The following is a 12,751-nucleotide window of genomic DNA, read 5'->3' as shown; positions in this document are numbered from 1 at the left end:
CTGCGATGAACATATAAGTGCAGATGTCATTTCGACTATACTTTTTTGCTTCTCTGGGATATATTCCCAGCAGTGGTATTGCTGGGTCAAATGGGAGCTCAATTTCTAATATTTTGAGAAGTGTCCATATTGTTTTCCAAAAGGGCTCAACCAGTCAGCATTCCCACCAGCAGTGTAGAAGGGTCACTTTCTCCCCACATCCTCTCCAACAGTGGTTGCTTTTGTTCTTTTGGATGTGTGCCATTCTCTGTGGTGTGAGGTGGTATCTCATGGTTGTTTTGATCTGCATCTCCCTGATGATTAGTGATGTGGAGCACTTTTTCATGTGCCTTTTGGCCATTCTTATCTCTTCCTTGGGAAAGTTTCTGTTCATTTCTTCACCCCATTTTCTGATGGAATTGGATATTTTCTTCTTGTAGAGTTCAACCAGTGCTTTATATACCATTGATATCAACCCCTTATCTGATGGGTATTGTGTAAATATCCTTTCCCATTCTGTGGATAGTCTTTGTATTCTGGTCACTGTATCTTCTGCAGTGCAGAAGCTTCACAAAAGCTATCAGTGGACAATAGAATCTCCACAAACTCCTCAGAAAGTCCTTTGAGACCATACTTTGTAATGATCAGAATAAAAATATATAAAAATCAGAATATCCGAGAACAGGTACCTATAAATGATTTTATATTTTAAGCAATTTTTTAACTGTTCTGATCAAAGTTTAACATAAATTTTTAAAAGAGATGTGCAGGGTTTATGATGAGCAGTCTGAATAAAATTCAATTTTTTGTATTTTAACTATCAAATTTAAGACATAATTGGATCATTTTCTTAATTTTTACATTTTCTTCTCTTGTTTTCTAGGTATTTCATTAAAGCATTTTCTCTTGTGGGAGAAACTCAGGAACGAGAGCGAGTTTTAATACACTTCTCCAACAGATTTTTTTATTGTAATCCAGATACCATTGCTTCACAAGGTAATTCATAGGTTTGAATTTTTATTACAATAGGCTTACTTTTCTCATTATGAAGTTGTAATTTATTGTGGAAAACATGGAAAATTATACAGAAGAAAATGAAGTTTAGGCATCTTTATTATTAGATGACAACTATTAACTGATTAACTTTTTAAAATATCTATGCAATGTTTAATGCCAAATTGGAGCTTTTTCTTATGTCACCAGACATACTTAAAAAATATATTTAATAATTGCACAATATCCCTTAGTTTTTGAATTTTACTATGTTCTAGTTTTTAAATATTTATTGAAATACTGTTTTACAATAATAATGTACATGATCTTTTTATGAAAGCATTATTCCAACACTATATCTGTACCCAGAATGCCTTCTTCCCTCCACCAAAATCCCAAATGCCCCTCCTTTTCAACCCATCCACATCCTCAAAAACTCAACTCTGTTGACCAAAACTCTTATTCTGTTGCCTTTGGCCCTTTGCTTTAATGTGCATAATTAAACCTACTTATGAAAGAGATGTCTTTTTATTTACTTCTCTCAGCATGATATCCTCTGCTTCATCTATGTTGTGACAAATTACAAAATTTTGTCCTTTCTTATAGTTGCATAGTATTCCATTTACATTTTGAACCATTCATCTCTAGTTTGGTATTTTGGTTATTTCCATATCCTGGCTAGTGTGCTAAGTTGCTAGGTGTCACAATGAATATAGGTGTACATATGTACATTTTGAATTTTTTTTTTTGGTTTTGGGGTTATATGCCAGGAAGTGATATTGCTGGGTTGTATGGGAGTTGCATTCTTATAATTTTGAGAGGTTTCCATTGAGGTTGAATCAGAGGACATTCTCATCAGCAGTGAATGAGGGTTCCTTTCTCACCACAACTCCACTAACACTTGCTGTTTCCAGATTTGTTTTAATGATAGCTCATTGTTTTGATTTGCATTCTCCTAGTTATATGTGACCATGGACAATTTTTTTGAGGGGGTTGGGAGTCCACACTCAGAGGTGCTAGGAATCACTGATGGGCTTGGGAGACTGTGTGGGATACTGGGTATTGAAATGGGTTGGTAGTATGTAGACAAGCACCCTGCTCACTATACTATTGCTCCAGCTGCATCATGAGCCATTTTAATGTGCATATTGGCTTTGTTTGTCTTCCTTGGAGAACAGTCTGCTTGTCTTCTCTCCCCCCATTTTGAACAAATCATTGGGTTTTTGTTGTTAAGCTTTCTGAGTGCTTTATATATCTTGGATATTAACTCTTTAATGTATTGTGTATGAATATCTTCTCCCATTCAGTACGATGTAATTTTTTCCTTTGATTTTTATAGAATTGCTTTTTTTTATTAAAGAAATTGAATCACCAAAAGATTGACCATTATAAAGCTGATCACAGTTGGGATTCAGCCATACAATGTTCTAACACCTATCCCTCCACCAGGTTTACATTTCCCACCACTAATGTCTCTAGTTTCCCTCCTCCCCTACCCCCACATCCCCAGCCTGCCTCTATGGTAGACGTTTTTCTTGTTTCTGTTTCTCTCTCCTTTTCTACATTATTGTTTGCAGTACAGGTAGTAAGTATTCATTGTGTTTGTTCAGGGAGTTCAGTATTTTTATTGGGAAGGTACAGCCGGAGTAGCTTTTCTAACTGGGTGGCAGCTTTGGGGGTGTTGATGTGACTGCTGCGTCTTCCAAAAGTATAGGGAGGTGGGGAGAGGTAGCCCATCCCGACTATGAGAAAGCCTGGAGATTTCGGTCACAAAATCTGCATATCTGAATTTTCAGCAGGTTAATATCTTGCTGAGGTCCATCCCGGGGCATAGTGACAATTTTGGATTTGGGGAATAAGTGGCTGCTAGGGCTCTGTTTTGGCAGGTACCCTCCCTCAGATATACCCCGAATTTATTCAGCCATGCATGGACTCAGGGATTTACTTTGGCTTTTAATGTCTTTCAAGATTTATTTATGGGCCCCTGGAGCAAGATAAGTAGAAGAGCATACATGGTCACACTAGATTTGGCTTGTGGGGGTGACTGACTGGGCATTCTGGGATATAGGGAAGTGTGGGAGGTAGCCCATCCCGACCCCGAGAAAACTTGTAGATTTCAGTCACAAAACCTGCATACCTAAATTTTCAGCAGGTTAATTCTTAGTGATGTTTTTCTCTAGATGGGGGGGTTCCATCTGAGGAAATGGCGGCGATGTGTATTGTGGGAACAAGGGGCTGCTGGGGGATCTGTTTGGGCAGGCACTTCGATCTAACCCGGATTATTTAGCCGTGGACTGTTCCTAGATGATTTACTATATCTTTTGATCTCTTTCAAGATTTATGAGAGCTTGTATTGGGCTGGAGGTGATTTGTAGGTGTGGCTTCCGCATACCCACATGTTGGTGGTTTAATTTCTTGGAAAACTTGGTCTCGAGTTGTTGGAGTCTGGCTGGAGTCATAGTGGTGACTTTGGGGGTGTCAGGAAACCCGAGGGCACCATCAAACTGCTGATGCTCTCCCACCATGGGTCCAGGTTGGCCCACTGGCAGCTCTCTGCCCTATGGGCCTCAGTGGTGATGGCAGCCTTGGCTTGGCAGCGGTTGGGGCTCTGGGCAGGGTGCCACCACCAGTCCAGCAGATCCTGACCAGGGGGCTGTCACCCCTGTCAGTCCTGTCTCCAGCCACTTGGCACTCAGGGAGATTTTTTTCCTCCATACACTGCTGCAGGTGGCACTGGCAGAAAGGGCTAGTCTGGGGGTTCAGTGGTGGCAGCAGCAATTGCCAGGGCCACCCAAGTCGCCTCCCAAATGGTGGGAACCCTGGACACCCCCTCAACTTGGGCCCCTGCTCTGTGGTGGTGCCAGGATGACCTGAAGAGGTTAATTATTCATGCATAATTCTGCCAGCACAGTGGTCTGTAGCCCATAGGCCAGAAGCTGTGCAGCTCTGTCTCCAGGCTGCTGGGTTCTGCTCAGAGGCGTACTTTTTGAGATAGAATATTTCAAGGGCACCAACTCTCATTCATGAAGAAACCTTCTGAGCCCATGGGCTAACTTTTCGAAGTGTTGAGAGCTGCCACCCATCTCCAGCCCTAGACCTACCACTGCACCGCTGCCATCATAGCTCCCTTCAGTAGGATTATTTCTATTTTAGTTTGGGTGTTTGTTTGTTTGTTTACTGTGCAGAATTTTTTTTTATTTTTATCTTTTTTAAATAGTGAGATACACAGTTCCAAACCTGTCCATAGCTGAGTTTCAGCCATACAATGATCCAACACTTGTCCCTTTACCAGAGCGCATTTCCCATTACCAGTGTTGCTAATTTTTCTCCTGCCTCCATCCCATGCACCAATGATAGATGCTCCTCTTCTCTCTCTCTCTCTCTCTGATTCTGTTTCTCTATCTTCTCTCTCTCTTCATTATCACTGTATCACTGTCATCCCGTTGTTCATCGATTTACTTGAGTGGGCACCAGTAACGTCTCTATTACACTCAGCCCTGAGATTTTAGCAGCCTCTCCTTACTTGTCTTTCCCAACGATTGGAGGCTCTTTCTGGGTCAGGGTCACGATACCTATCGTTACTGTTTTTGGCATATAGAATACACCTCGGGTAGCTTGTCAGGCTCTGCCGTGCGGTAGGGATACTTTAGGTAGCTTGCTGGGCTCTCTGAGAGGTATGTATATATCTGTTACTGTATATGGGATATGAATACGCCATGGGGAGCTTGCAAGCCTGTCTCAAGAGGGCAATAGACTCTTGGTAGCTTGTCAGGTTCTCCAAGAGGGAGAACTAGGCGATTAGATGTCACAAGGCCTCGAAGTGGCCACGTGCTTCCGAGAGCTTGGTTTTATAGTCTCTGGATGTTGGCCGTTGATGGGATTACATGACGTTGGGGGCAGTTTCTGTGTGTGACTACCTAGCTACTGGAAAATGGGGGATCTGGTTCGAAGAGGCCCAGTCCCGATCTGAGCATCCTTGGAGATCATGGCCCCAGGTCCCGTACACCTGGGTTCCTCTGACAGCTCCCCTATGTGTGAGGTTTGTCCGAATGTGTGGAGAGTGGTCCTGAGTATGGCCATGGCTGGGTTCCGGAGGTCCTCAACTTTTGAGGCTCTGCTTTGGGTGGGTAGGGAAATGCATCTCGTCCCCTTCAAGGGGCCCCGGTGGAGACAGCCAGATGCGGGGGCCAGAGACCGCATTGTTTTCTTCCGGGAGCTTGGTTTTATAGTCTCTGGATGTTGGCTGTTGATGGTATTACATGGTGCTGGGGCAGTTTCTGGGTCTGACTGCCTAGCTACTGGAAAATGGGGGATCTGGGTGGAAGAGGCCCAGTCCCAATTCAAGTAGCCTTGGAGATCATGGCCCCAGGTCCCGTACACCTGGGTTTGTCTTCCGGCTCTCCTATGTGTGAGGCTTGTCTAAATGTGTGGAGTGGACCCTCTCTTCATTATGATCTGCAATACATATACCGAAAGGTTGTCTTTATGTCCAGAATCTTTGATTTCTCGTAGTCCCATTAGTTTATTTTCATTTGTGTTGTCCTTTGCCTCCGTGGTCATCTCATCAAAGACACCTCTCCAGGAAATGGACCACAAAGGTGTCTTTGATGAGATGACCACAGTTTCCTGGAGAGTTCTGCCTATATTTTCTTCCGTGTGATTTTAGAATTCTGATCTAGTCTCAAGATTTGATCTAATCATGATGTCCTTAATGCACTTTGAATTTACTTTTGTGAATGGTGTGACAGGCTGGAGCTGATAGCACAGCTGTCGGGCATTTGCCTTTCACATGGCCGACCCATGTTCGATTCCTCCTTCCCTCTCGGAGAGCCCGGCAAGCTACAGAGTGTATCGAGCCTGCACAGCAGAGCCTGGCAAGCTACCTGTGGCGTATTGGATATGAGTCTCACAATGAAAGATGTTACTGGTGCCCACACGAACAAATCAATGAGCAACGGGATGACAGTGATAGTGAATGGTGTGACAGATTTCCAAATTCATTTTTTTCTTTTAGACGTGACTGTCCAGTTTTTCCAACACATTCATTGAAAAGGCTGTCTTTGCCCCACAGCATATACTTTGGTCCTGTCATAGATTAAATGATACCATATTTCCTTTCTTTCTCTCATGGATTGCTTTAGCTATTCTAGGAATTTTATGATTCCGTACAAATTTTCGTAGTTTGTTCCAAATCTTTGAAGAATGTTACTGAAATTTTGATGGATATTTCACTGGGTCTGTGTAAAAATCTGCGCTCGCCAAAGGGTGTGTACTCGTGGGCTCTCCAGGCGGCTCTGTCTCACTGCCCGCATTCGGTGCTCTCGAGCCACTGTGTATGGGCTGGATTGGGATGGCTGTTGGCCAAGGACAAGTGAAGGAAGAATGAGGACCAAGCTGGTTGCTGATTAGTTACTGTTTATTCAATCTTTCGTCTCTCTCATCTCACGTACTCTTCCTAGCTCCTCACTCCTCCATCCCTCTCTCTGGATTCTCCTCCTGCTCCACTAGCCTCTCCCCCACACTTGTCTCTCTCCACCTTGCCCTCTAGGCTACACACAATCTGGTAGCAAAATCAACATAAGAAAGCCCTTCCTGAGGGCCACCAGGTTCAAAGGAATCACCACCTAGGGGAATTTCAAAGCCCTTTCTGACTACCAGCAGGCAAAATACCTCTTAGGGTGTTGCTTTCCTTTCCTCAGTCCAAAAAACTCCATCAACATCTTAATACTAGTTAATTTTGTATGGGCACAGTACCAGATACATTGAGGCTTGTAGGGCAGCTCTCCTGGGTCTTGCCACAGATTCAGACTACAGAACTCAGGCCAGATTACTCATTCCTAACCCTAGCAGGGTCCAAATCTAGTTATTACTTTTTAGATCATGACAACATTTGTCCATGACCAAGCTCTAACTTACCGTTAAGCATTAGGCACTTTGGCCAGGCCCATCTTGATGCTGGGGTAGCACATAGTTCACCACTTGCCCTGGGTCCATCCCATCCCTCGGTGGGACCCTGCTTTTGGGGGTGCTAGGAAGTAAGGGCAACTGAGGCTTAGGTCAAGAGAACAGATGAAAATATCATGTAGAGTCAATTGACTCTCAGGTTACAAAGCATAGCATTTGCTACAGTCTTCCAGTCTTCCTGTGCCTATACAAAAGGACATGGCTCTGAATAAACTATGCAAAGGACTCAAGAGAAGAGAAAAACTATTTGCAAGTCAACAGAACACAAAGAAAGAAGTTACAAATAAACAGAAAAATGGGAGCACTCTGATGGGAGTAACCCAGTAAACCTAAACTACCTGAGGCTATGTTATCCTAGGTCTGCATAATGTATTGGGTAGGAAAATTGTTTTGACAATAATTGATTCTTTCAGTCCATGTACAAAAAATAATTTTTTCATTTCTTGTTTTTCTTTTCTATTTTTTTTAGCAGTGATTACATAGTTTTCACTGTAAGTCTTTCACCACCTTTGTTAAAATGATTCAGTATTTGATTTTTTTTGGGCTCTATTTCAGAAGAGATTGTCTTTATTTTTCTTCTAATTTATTATTTGTGTATAAAAATGCCATTCATTTTGGTATTAATTTTGTATTAATGTGCTGGTTTTTAAGAATTTTTTTGATTTAGTATTCAGGGTTTTTATTATATATAATGTCATCTGGAAATAGTGGTACCTTGGCTACTTATTTTCCAATTTGAATCCCTTTGGTAACTTCTTCTTGTCTGATATTTGTGGTGAGGATTTCCAAAACTACATTCGGTAGAGTGATGGAAGTGCGCATTCTTGCTTTATGCTTGATCTCAGGGGAAAGGCTTTTGTGTTTTCACACTGGATCTGCTGTAGATGGTTGTTACGCATGTTAGATCTTGTCAAAAGCTTTTTCTGAATAAAGATATAACTGTATGATTTTTATCTTTCCTTTTGGTTGATGCAGTTGATTAAATTAATGCACTTGTGAATATTGAGCTATCATTACATTCATGGGATAAACCCAACTTGAACATGGTATATAATCCTTTTGAAATGTTGCTATGTTTGATTTTCTAGGACTTTGTTGAAGAATATTTACATTACTGTTTATCAGGAATATTAGCTGAAAAGTTTCTCTTTTGTGTTTGAATAATTTTCAATTTCTTTTCAATATGTTATTTCATAGTTTTTTATAATTTTTTTATCTTTTTGATGGATTATATTGCCTTTATAGAGGCTCTGAACAGCCAAAATATCCGTTTCCTTGTTATTTTGGAAGAATTTGAGGAGTATGAACTGTAAGTCTCTGAAATTTTCATAGAATTTAACAAGTGACCCCGCCTGGAACTGGGCCTTTGTTTTTGGTGAGATTCTTAATTACTGTTTCAATTTATTTACTCAAGATTGTTCTAGTCAGGTTTATTATTTTCTCTTGGTTTAGTATTAGCAGTTTCAATGTTTTAAGAGCAATTCATATTCACAAGTTTCATGTCGTTAAGTGACTTTAGTAATTTTTTTTATTAACTATTTATTTTAATTTAATTAGTGAATCACCATGAGGGTACAGTTACAGATTTACACATTTTTGTACTTGTTTCCCTCATAATGTTCGAGAACCCATCCCTTCACCAGTGTCCATTCTCCACCACCAATGAACCCAGTATACCTCCCACCCCCAATCCCATCTCCTCCCACCCCACACTGCCTCTGTGGCAGGGCATTCCCTTTGGTTCTTTCTCTCCTTTAGGGTGTTGTGGTTTGCAATAGGGGTATAGAGTGGCCATTGTATTCAGTCTCTACTCTATATTCAGCACACTTCACCCTTTTCCTGTGTGGCCTCCAACCACATTTTACTTGGTGTTCCCTTCTCTATCTGAGCTGCCTTTTTCCCAGAATGTGAGGCCAGCTTCCAAGCCATGGAGTCAACCTCCTGGTACTTATTTCTACTATTCTTGGGTGTTAGCTCCTACTCTGTTATTCTGTATTCCACAGATGAGTGCAATCTTTCTATGTCTGTCTCTCTCTTTCTGACTCATTTCACTTAGCATGATACTTTCCATGCCGATCCACTTATATGCAAAGTTCATGACCTCATTTTTTCTAACAGCTGCATTGTATTCCATTGTATAGATGTACCAAAGTTTCTTCAACCAGTCATCTGTTCTAGGGCACTCGGGTTTTTTCCAGATTCTGGCTATTGTAAATAAGGCTGCGATGAACATATGAGTGCAGATGTCATTTCGACTATACTTTTTTGCTTCTCTGGGATATATTCCCAGCAGTGGTATTGCTGGGTCAAATGGGAGCTCAATTTCTAATATTTTGAGAAGTGTCCATATTGTTTTCCAAAAGGGCTCAACCAGTCGGCATTCCCACCAGCAGTGTAGAAGGGTCCCTTTCTCCCCACATCCTCTCCAACAGTGGTTGCTTTTGTTCTTTTGGATGTGTGCCATTCTCTGTGGTGTGAGGTGGTATCTCATGGTTGTTTTGATCTGCATCTCCCTGATGATTAGTGATGTAGAGCATTTTCTCATGTGCCTCTCAGCCATTTAGATTTCTTCTTTGGGAAAGTTTCTGTTCATTTCATCACCCCAATTTTTGATCAGGTTGGCAGTTTTCTTTGTGTGGAGTTCAACCAGTGCCTTGTATATCCTTGATATATCCTTTCCCATTCTGTAGATTGTCTTTGTATTCTGGTCACTGTATCTTTTGCGGTGCAGAGGCTTCTTAGTTTAATATAGTCCCATTTATTTATCTCGGTTTCCATTTGGTTGATCAGTTGAGTGTCATCTTTGAAGAAACCTTTAGCTTCAATATTGTGGAGGGTTTTGCTGACCTTGTCTTCATTGTACCTTAGGGATTCTAGTCTGATGTTGAGGTCTTTAATCCATTTTGATCTGACTTTTGTGCATGGTGTTAGGTCGAGGTCTAAGCCCATTCTTTTCATGTGGTTGTTCAGTTGTGCCGGCACCATTTGTTAAAGAGGCTTTCCTTGCTCCACTTCACATTTCTTGCTCCCTTATCAAAGATTAGATGATCATACATTTGGGGTAGTGTATAGGGATATCCCACCCTGTTCCATTGGTGTGCATCTCTGCCTGTTTCAGTACCATGCTGTTTTTATTGTTACCACTTTGTAGTAAAGTTTAAGGTTAGGGAGGGTGATGCCTCCCAATGTCTTTTTCCCAAGAACTGTTTTAGCTATCAGTGGGCGTTTGTTGTTCCATATAAATTTCAGGATTGCTTGATCCATTTCTTTGAAGAATTTCCTGGGTATACTTATAGGGATCATGTTGAATCTGTATAATGCTTTGGGGAGTATTGCCATTTTGACAATGTTGATTCTCCCTATCCATAAACAGAGGATATGTTTCCACTTCCTCATGTCCTCTTTTATTTCATGGAGTAGTATTTTATAGTTTTTAGTTAAGCTGATTCCAAGATACTTGATTTTCTGGGGTACAATTGTGAATGGGATTGCTTTTTCCATGTCCCTTTCCTCTGTTTCATTGTTTGCATATAGGAAGGCCATGGATTTTGGGTATTGATTTTATAGCCTTTAACTTTACTGTGCAAGTCTATTGTTTCTAAGAGTTTCTTAGTAGAGGATTTAGGCTTCTCTAGATATAGTATCATATCATCTGCAAATAGTGAGAGTTTGATTTCTTCATTTCCTATCTAGGTGCCCTTGATATCATTTACTTGCTTAACAGCTATTGCAAGTACTTCCAGTACTATATTGAAGAGAAGTGGTGAGAGTGGGCATCCTTGTTTTCTCCCTGATCTTAGAGGAAAGACCCATAGTTTTTCCCCATTGAGGTTAATGCTTGCCATAGGTTTGTGGTAGATGGCTTTGACTATCTTGAGGAAAGTTCCTCCAAAACCCATTTTGATTAGAGTTTTCATCATGAATGTGTGTTGGATCTTGTCAGATGCTTTCTCTGCATCTATTGATATGATCATATGGTTTTTATCTTTACTTTTGTTGCTATGATAGATTTTGTTGGTTGATTTCTGAATGTTGGGCTGGAGCGATAGCACAGCCGTTGGGTGTTCGCCTTTCATGCAGCCGATCCGAGTTCGATTCCTCTGCCCCTCTTGGAGAGCCCCACAAGCTACCGAAAGTATTGAGCCCGCGCGACAGAGCCTGGCAAGCTACCCATGCGTATTGGATATGCTATGCCAAAAACAGTAACGATAAGTCTCTCAATGAGAGACATTACTGGTGCCCGCCCAAACAAATCGATGAGCAACAGGATGACAGTGACAGTGATTTCCGAATGTTAAACCATCCTTGCATAATCGGGATGAATCCCACTTGGTCATGGTGTATGATCTTTTTGATGAGTTGTGGATTCTATTTACTAATATGTTGTTGAGGATCTTTGCATCCCTTGTTCACCAGAGATATAGGCCTATAGTTTTCTTTGTTAATGGTGTCTTTGTTTGCCTTTGCTATTAGGGAGATACGTGCCTCATAGAAACTGTTTGGGAGAGTTCCTGGTTTTTTCAATTTCCTGAAAAAGCTTGAGGAGAACGTCAATAGGTCGTCTTTAAATGTTTCGAAGAATTCACCAGTAAATCCATCTGGACCTGGTCTTTTGTTTTTGGGGAGACTTTTGATTACAGTTTCAGTTCCCTTGATATTAATGGGTCTATTCAGGTATTTCAAGTCTTCTTGGTTCAGTCTTGGTAGATTGTAGAAATCAAGGAATTCATCCATTTCTTTTAGGTTCTCTTGTTCCGTGGCATACAGACCTTCAAAGTAGTCTCTGATGATCTTTTGAATTTCATTGTATTCTGTTTTGATGTCCCCTTTTTCATTCCTGATTTGGTTTATTAGAGTTCTCTCTCATTCTTTGTGAGTCTTGCTAGCGGTTTATCAATCTTGTTTATTTTCTCAAAGAACCAGCTCTTGGTTTCATTGACCTTTCGGATTGTTTTCTGGGTTTCCATGTCATTAATTTTTGCTTTCATTTTTATTATTTCTTTCCTTCGGTCTGGTTTGGGTTCCTTTTTCTGGTCCTTTTCTAAGATCTTGAGCTGTGAAGTCAAGCTACCTATCTAGGCTCTTTCTTCCTTCCTAAGGAATGCATGCAGAGCTATAAATTTTCCCCTTAACACGGCTTTAGCCACGTCCCATAGGTTTTTGTAGCTCGTGTCTTCATTCTTATTCGTTTTGAGGTATCTTTTGATTTCTTCCTTGATTTCTTTCCTCACACACTCATTGTTCAACAGTGAGCTGTTTAATTTTCAGGTGTTTGCTTTGATTCTCTGCATCTGTGTGTGATTTGCTTTTATCTTCAGCACATCCTTGTCTGAAAAGATAGTTGATACAATTTCTATTTTTCCAAGTCTATTGAGGTATGTTTTTTGGCCCAATACTTGGTCTATTTTGGAAAATGTTTCATGTGCACTGGAAAAGAATGTGTATTCTTTATTTTGGGGGTGTAAAGTTCTGTATAGGTCTATTTGGCCTCTCTCTTCCATTTCTTCCTTCAGTGTCAATGTTTGTTTGCTGTGTTTTGTTCTTGTTCTATCCAGAGGTGATAAGGCTGTGTCAAAGTCACCGACTACTATTGTGCTGCTATTGATGTCCCCCTTATTGTCTGTTAGGAGCTCACGAATCACGGAATTCTGTTGATCGTCGAGTTGCTCGAGCCATCTCAGTAACCTCTACCTTCATCCTATCCTTGAGATTTTAGGAGCCTCTCTCTTCTTGGCCTTCCCAACGATGCCGCATTGGAGGTTCTTTCATGGTCAGGGGAATGAGATTCATCTTGTTACTGGCTTTGGCATATAGA

The 12,751-nt window shown here is 41.1% G+C and overlaps 1 protein-coding gene across 8 annotated transcripts in view; it reads left to right on the top strand.

Annotated features, from left to right (window-relative positions):
- PSD3 (pleckstrin and Sec7 domain containing 3) overlaps positions 1-12,751 on the top strand; it is a 525,397-nt gene that overhangs the window by 192,061 nt on the left and 320,585 nt on the right. For all 8 annotated transcript variants that reach the window (XM_055144428.1, XM_012935700.2, XM_055144411.1 and 5 more), the window contains one exon: positions 863-975. In XM_055144428.1, coding sequence (XP_055000403.1) covers positions 863-975 — 113 coding nt within the window. The remainder of the gene's footprint in view (positions 1-862; positions 976-12,751) is intronic.

This window comes from Sorex araneus, chromosome 1 (assembly GCF_027595985.1).
Source record: "Sorex araneus isolate mSorAra2 chromosome 1, mSorAra2.pri, whole genome shotgun sequence".
NCBI classification, from domain to species: Eukaryota; Metazoa; Chordata; class Mammalia; order Eulipotyphla; family Soricidae; genus Sorex; species Sorex araneus.
Note: the sequence above shows the minus strand (reverse complement) of the source record. Positions and strands in the feature narration are given on the sequence as shown.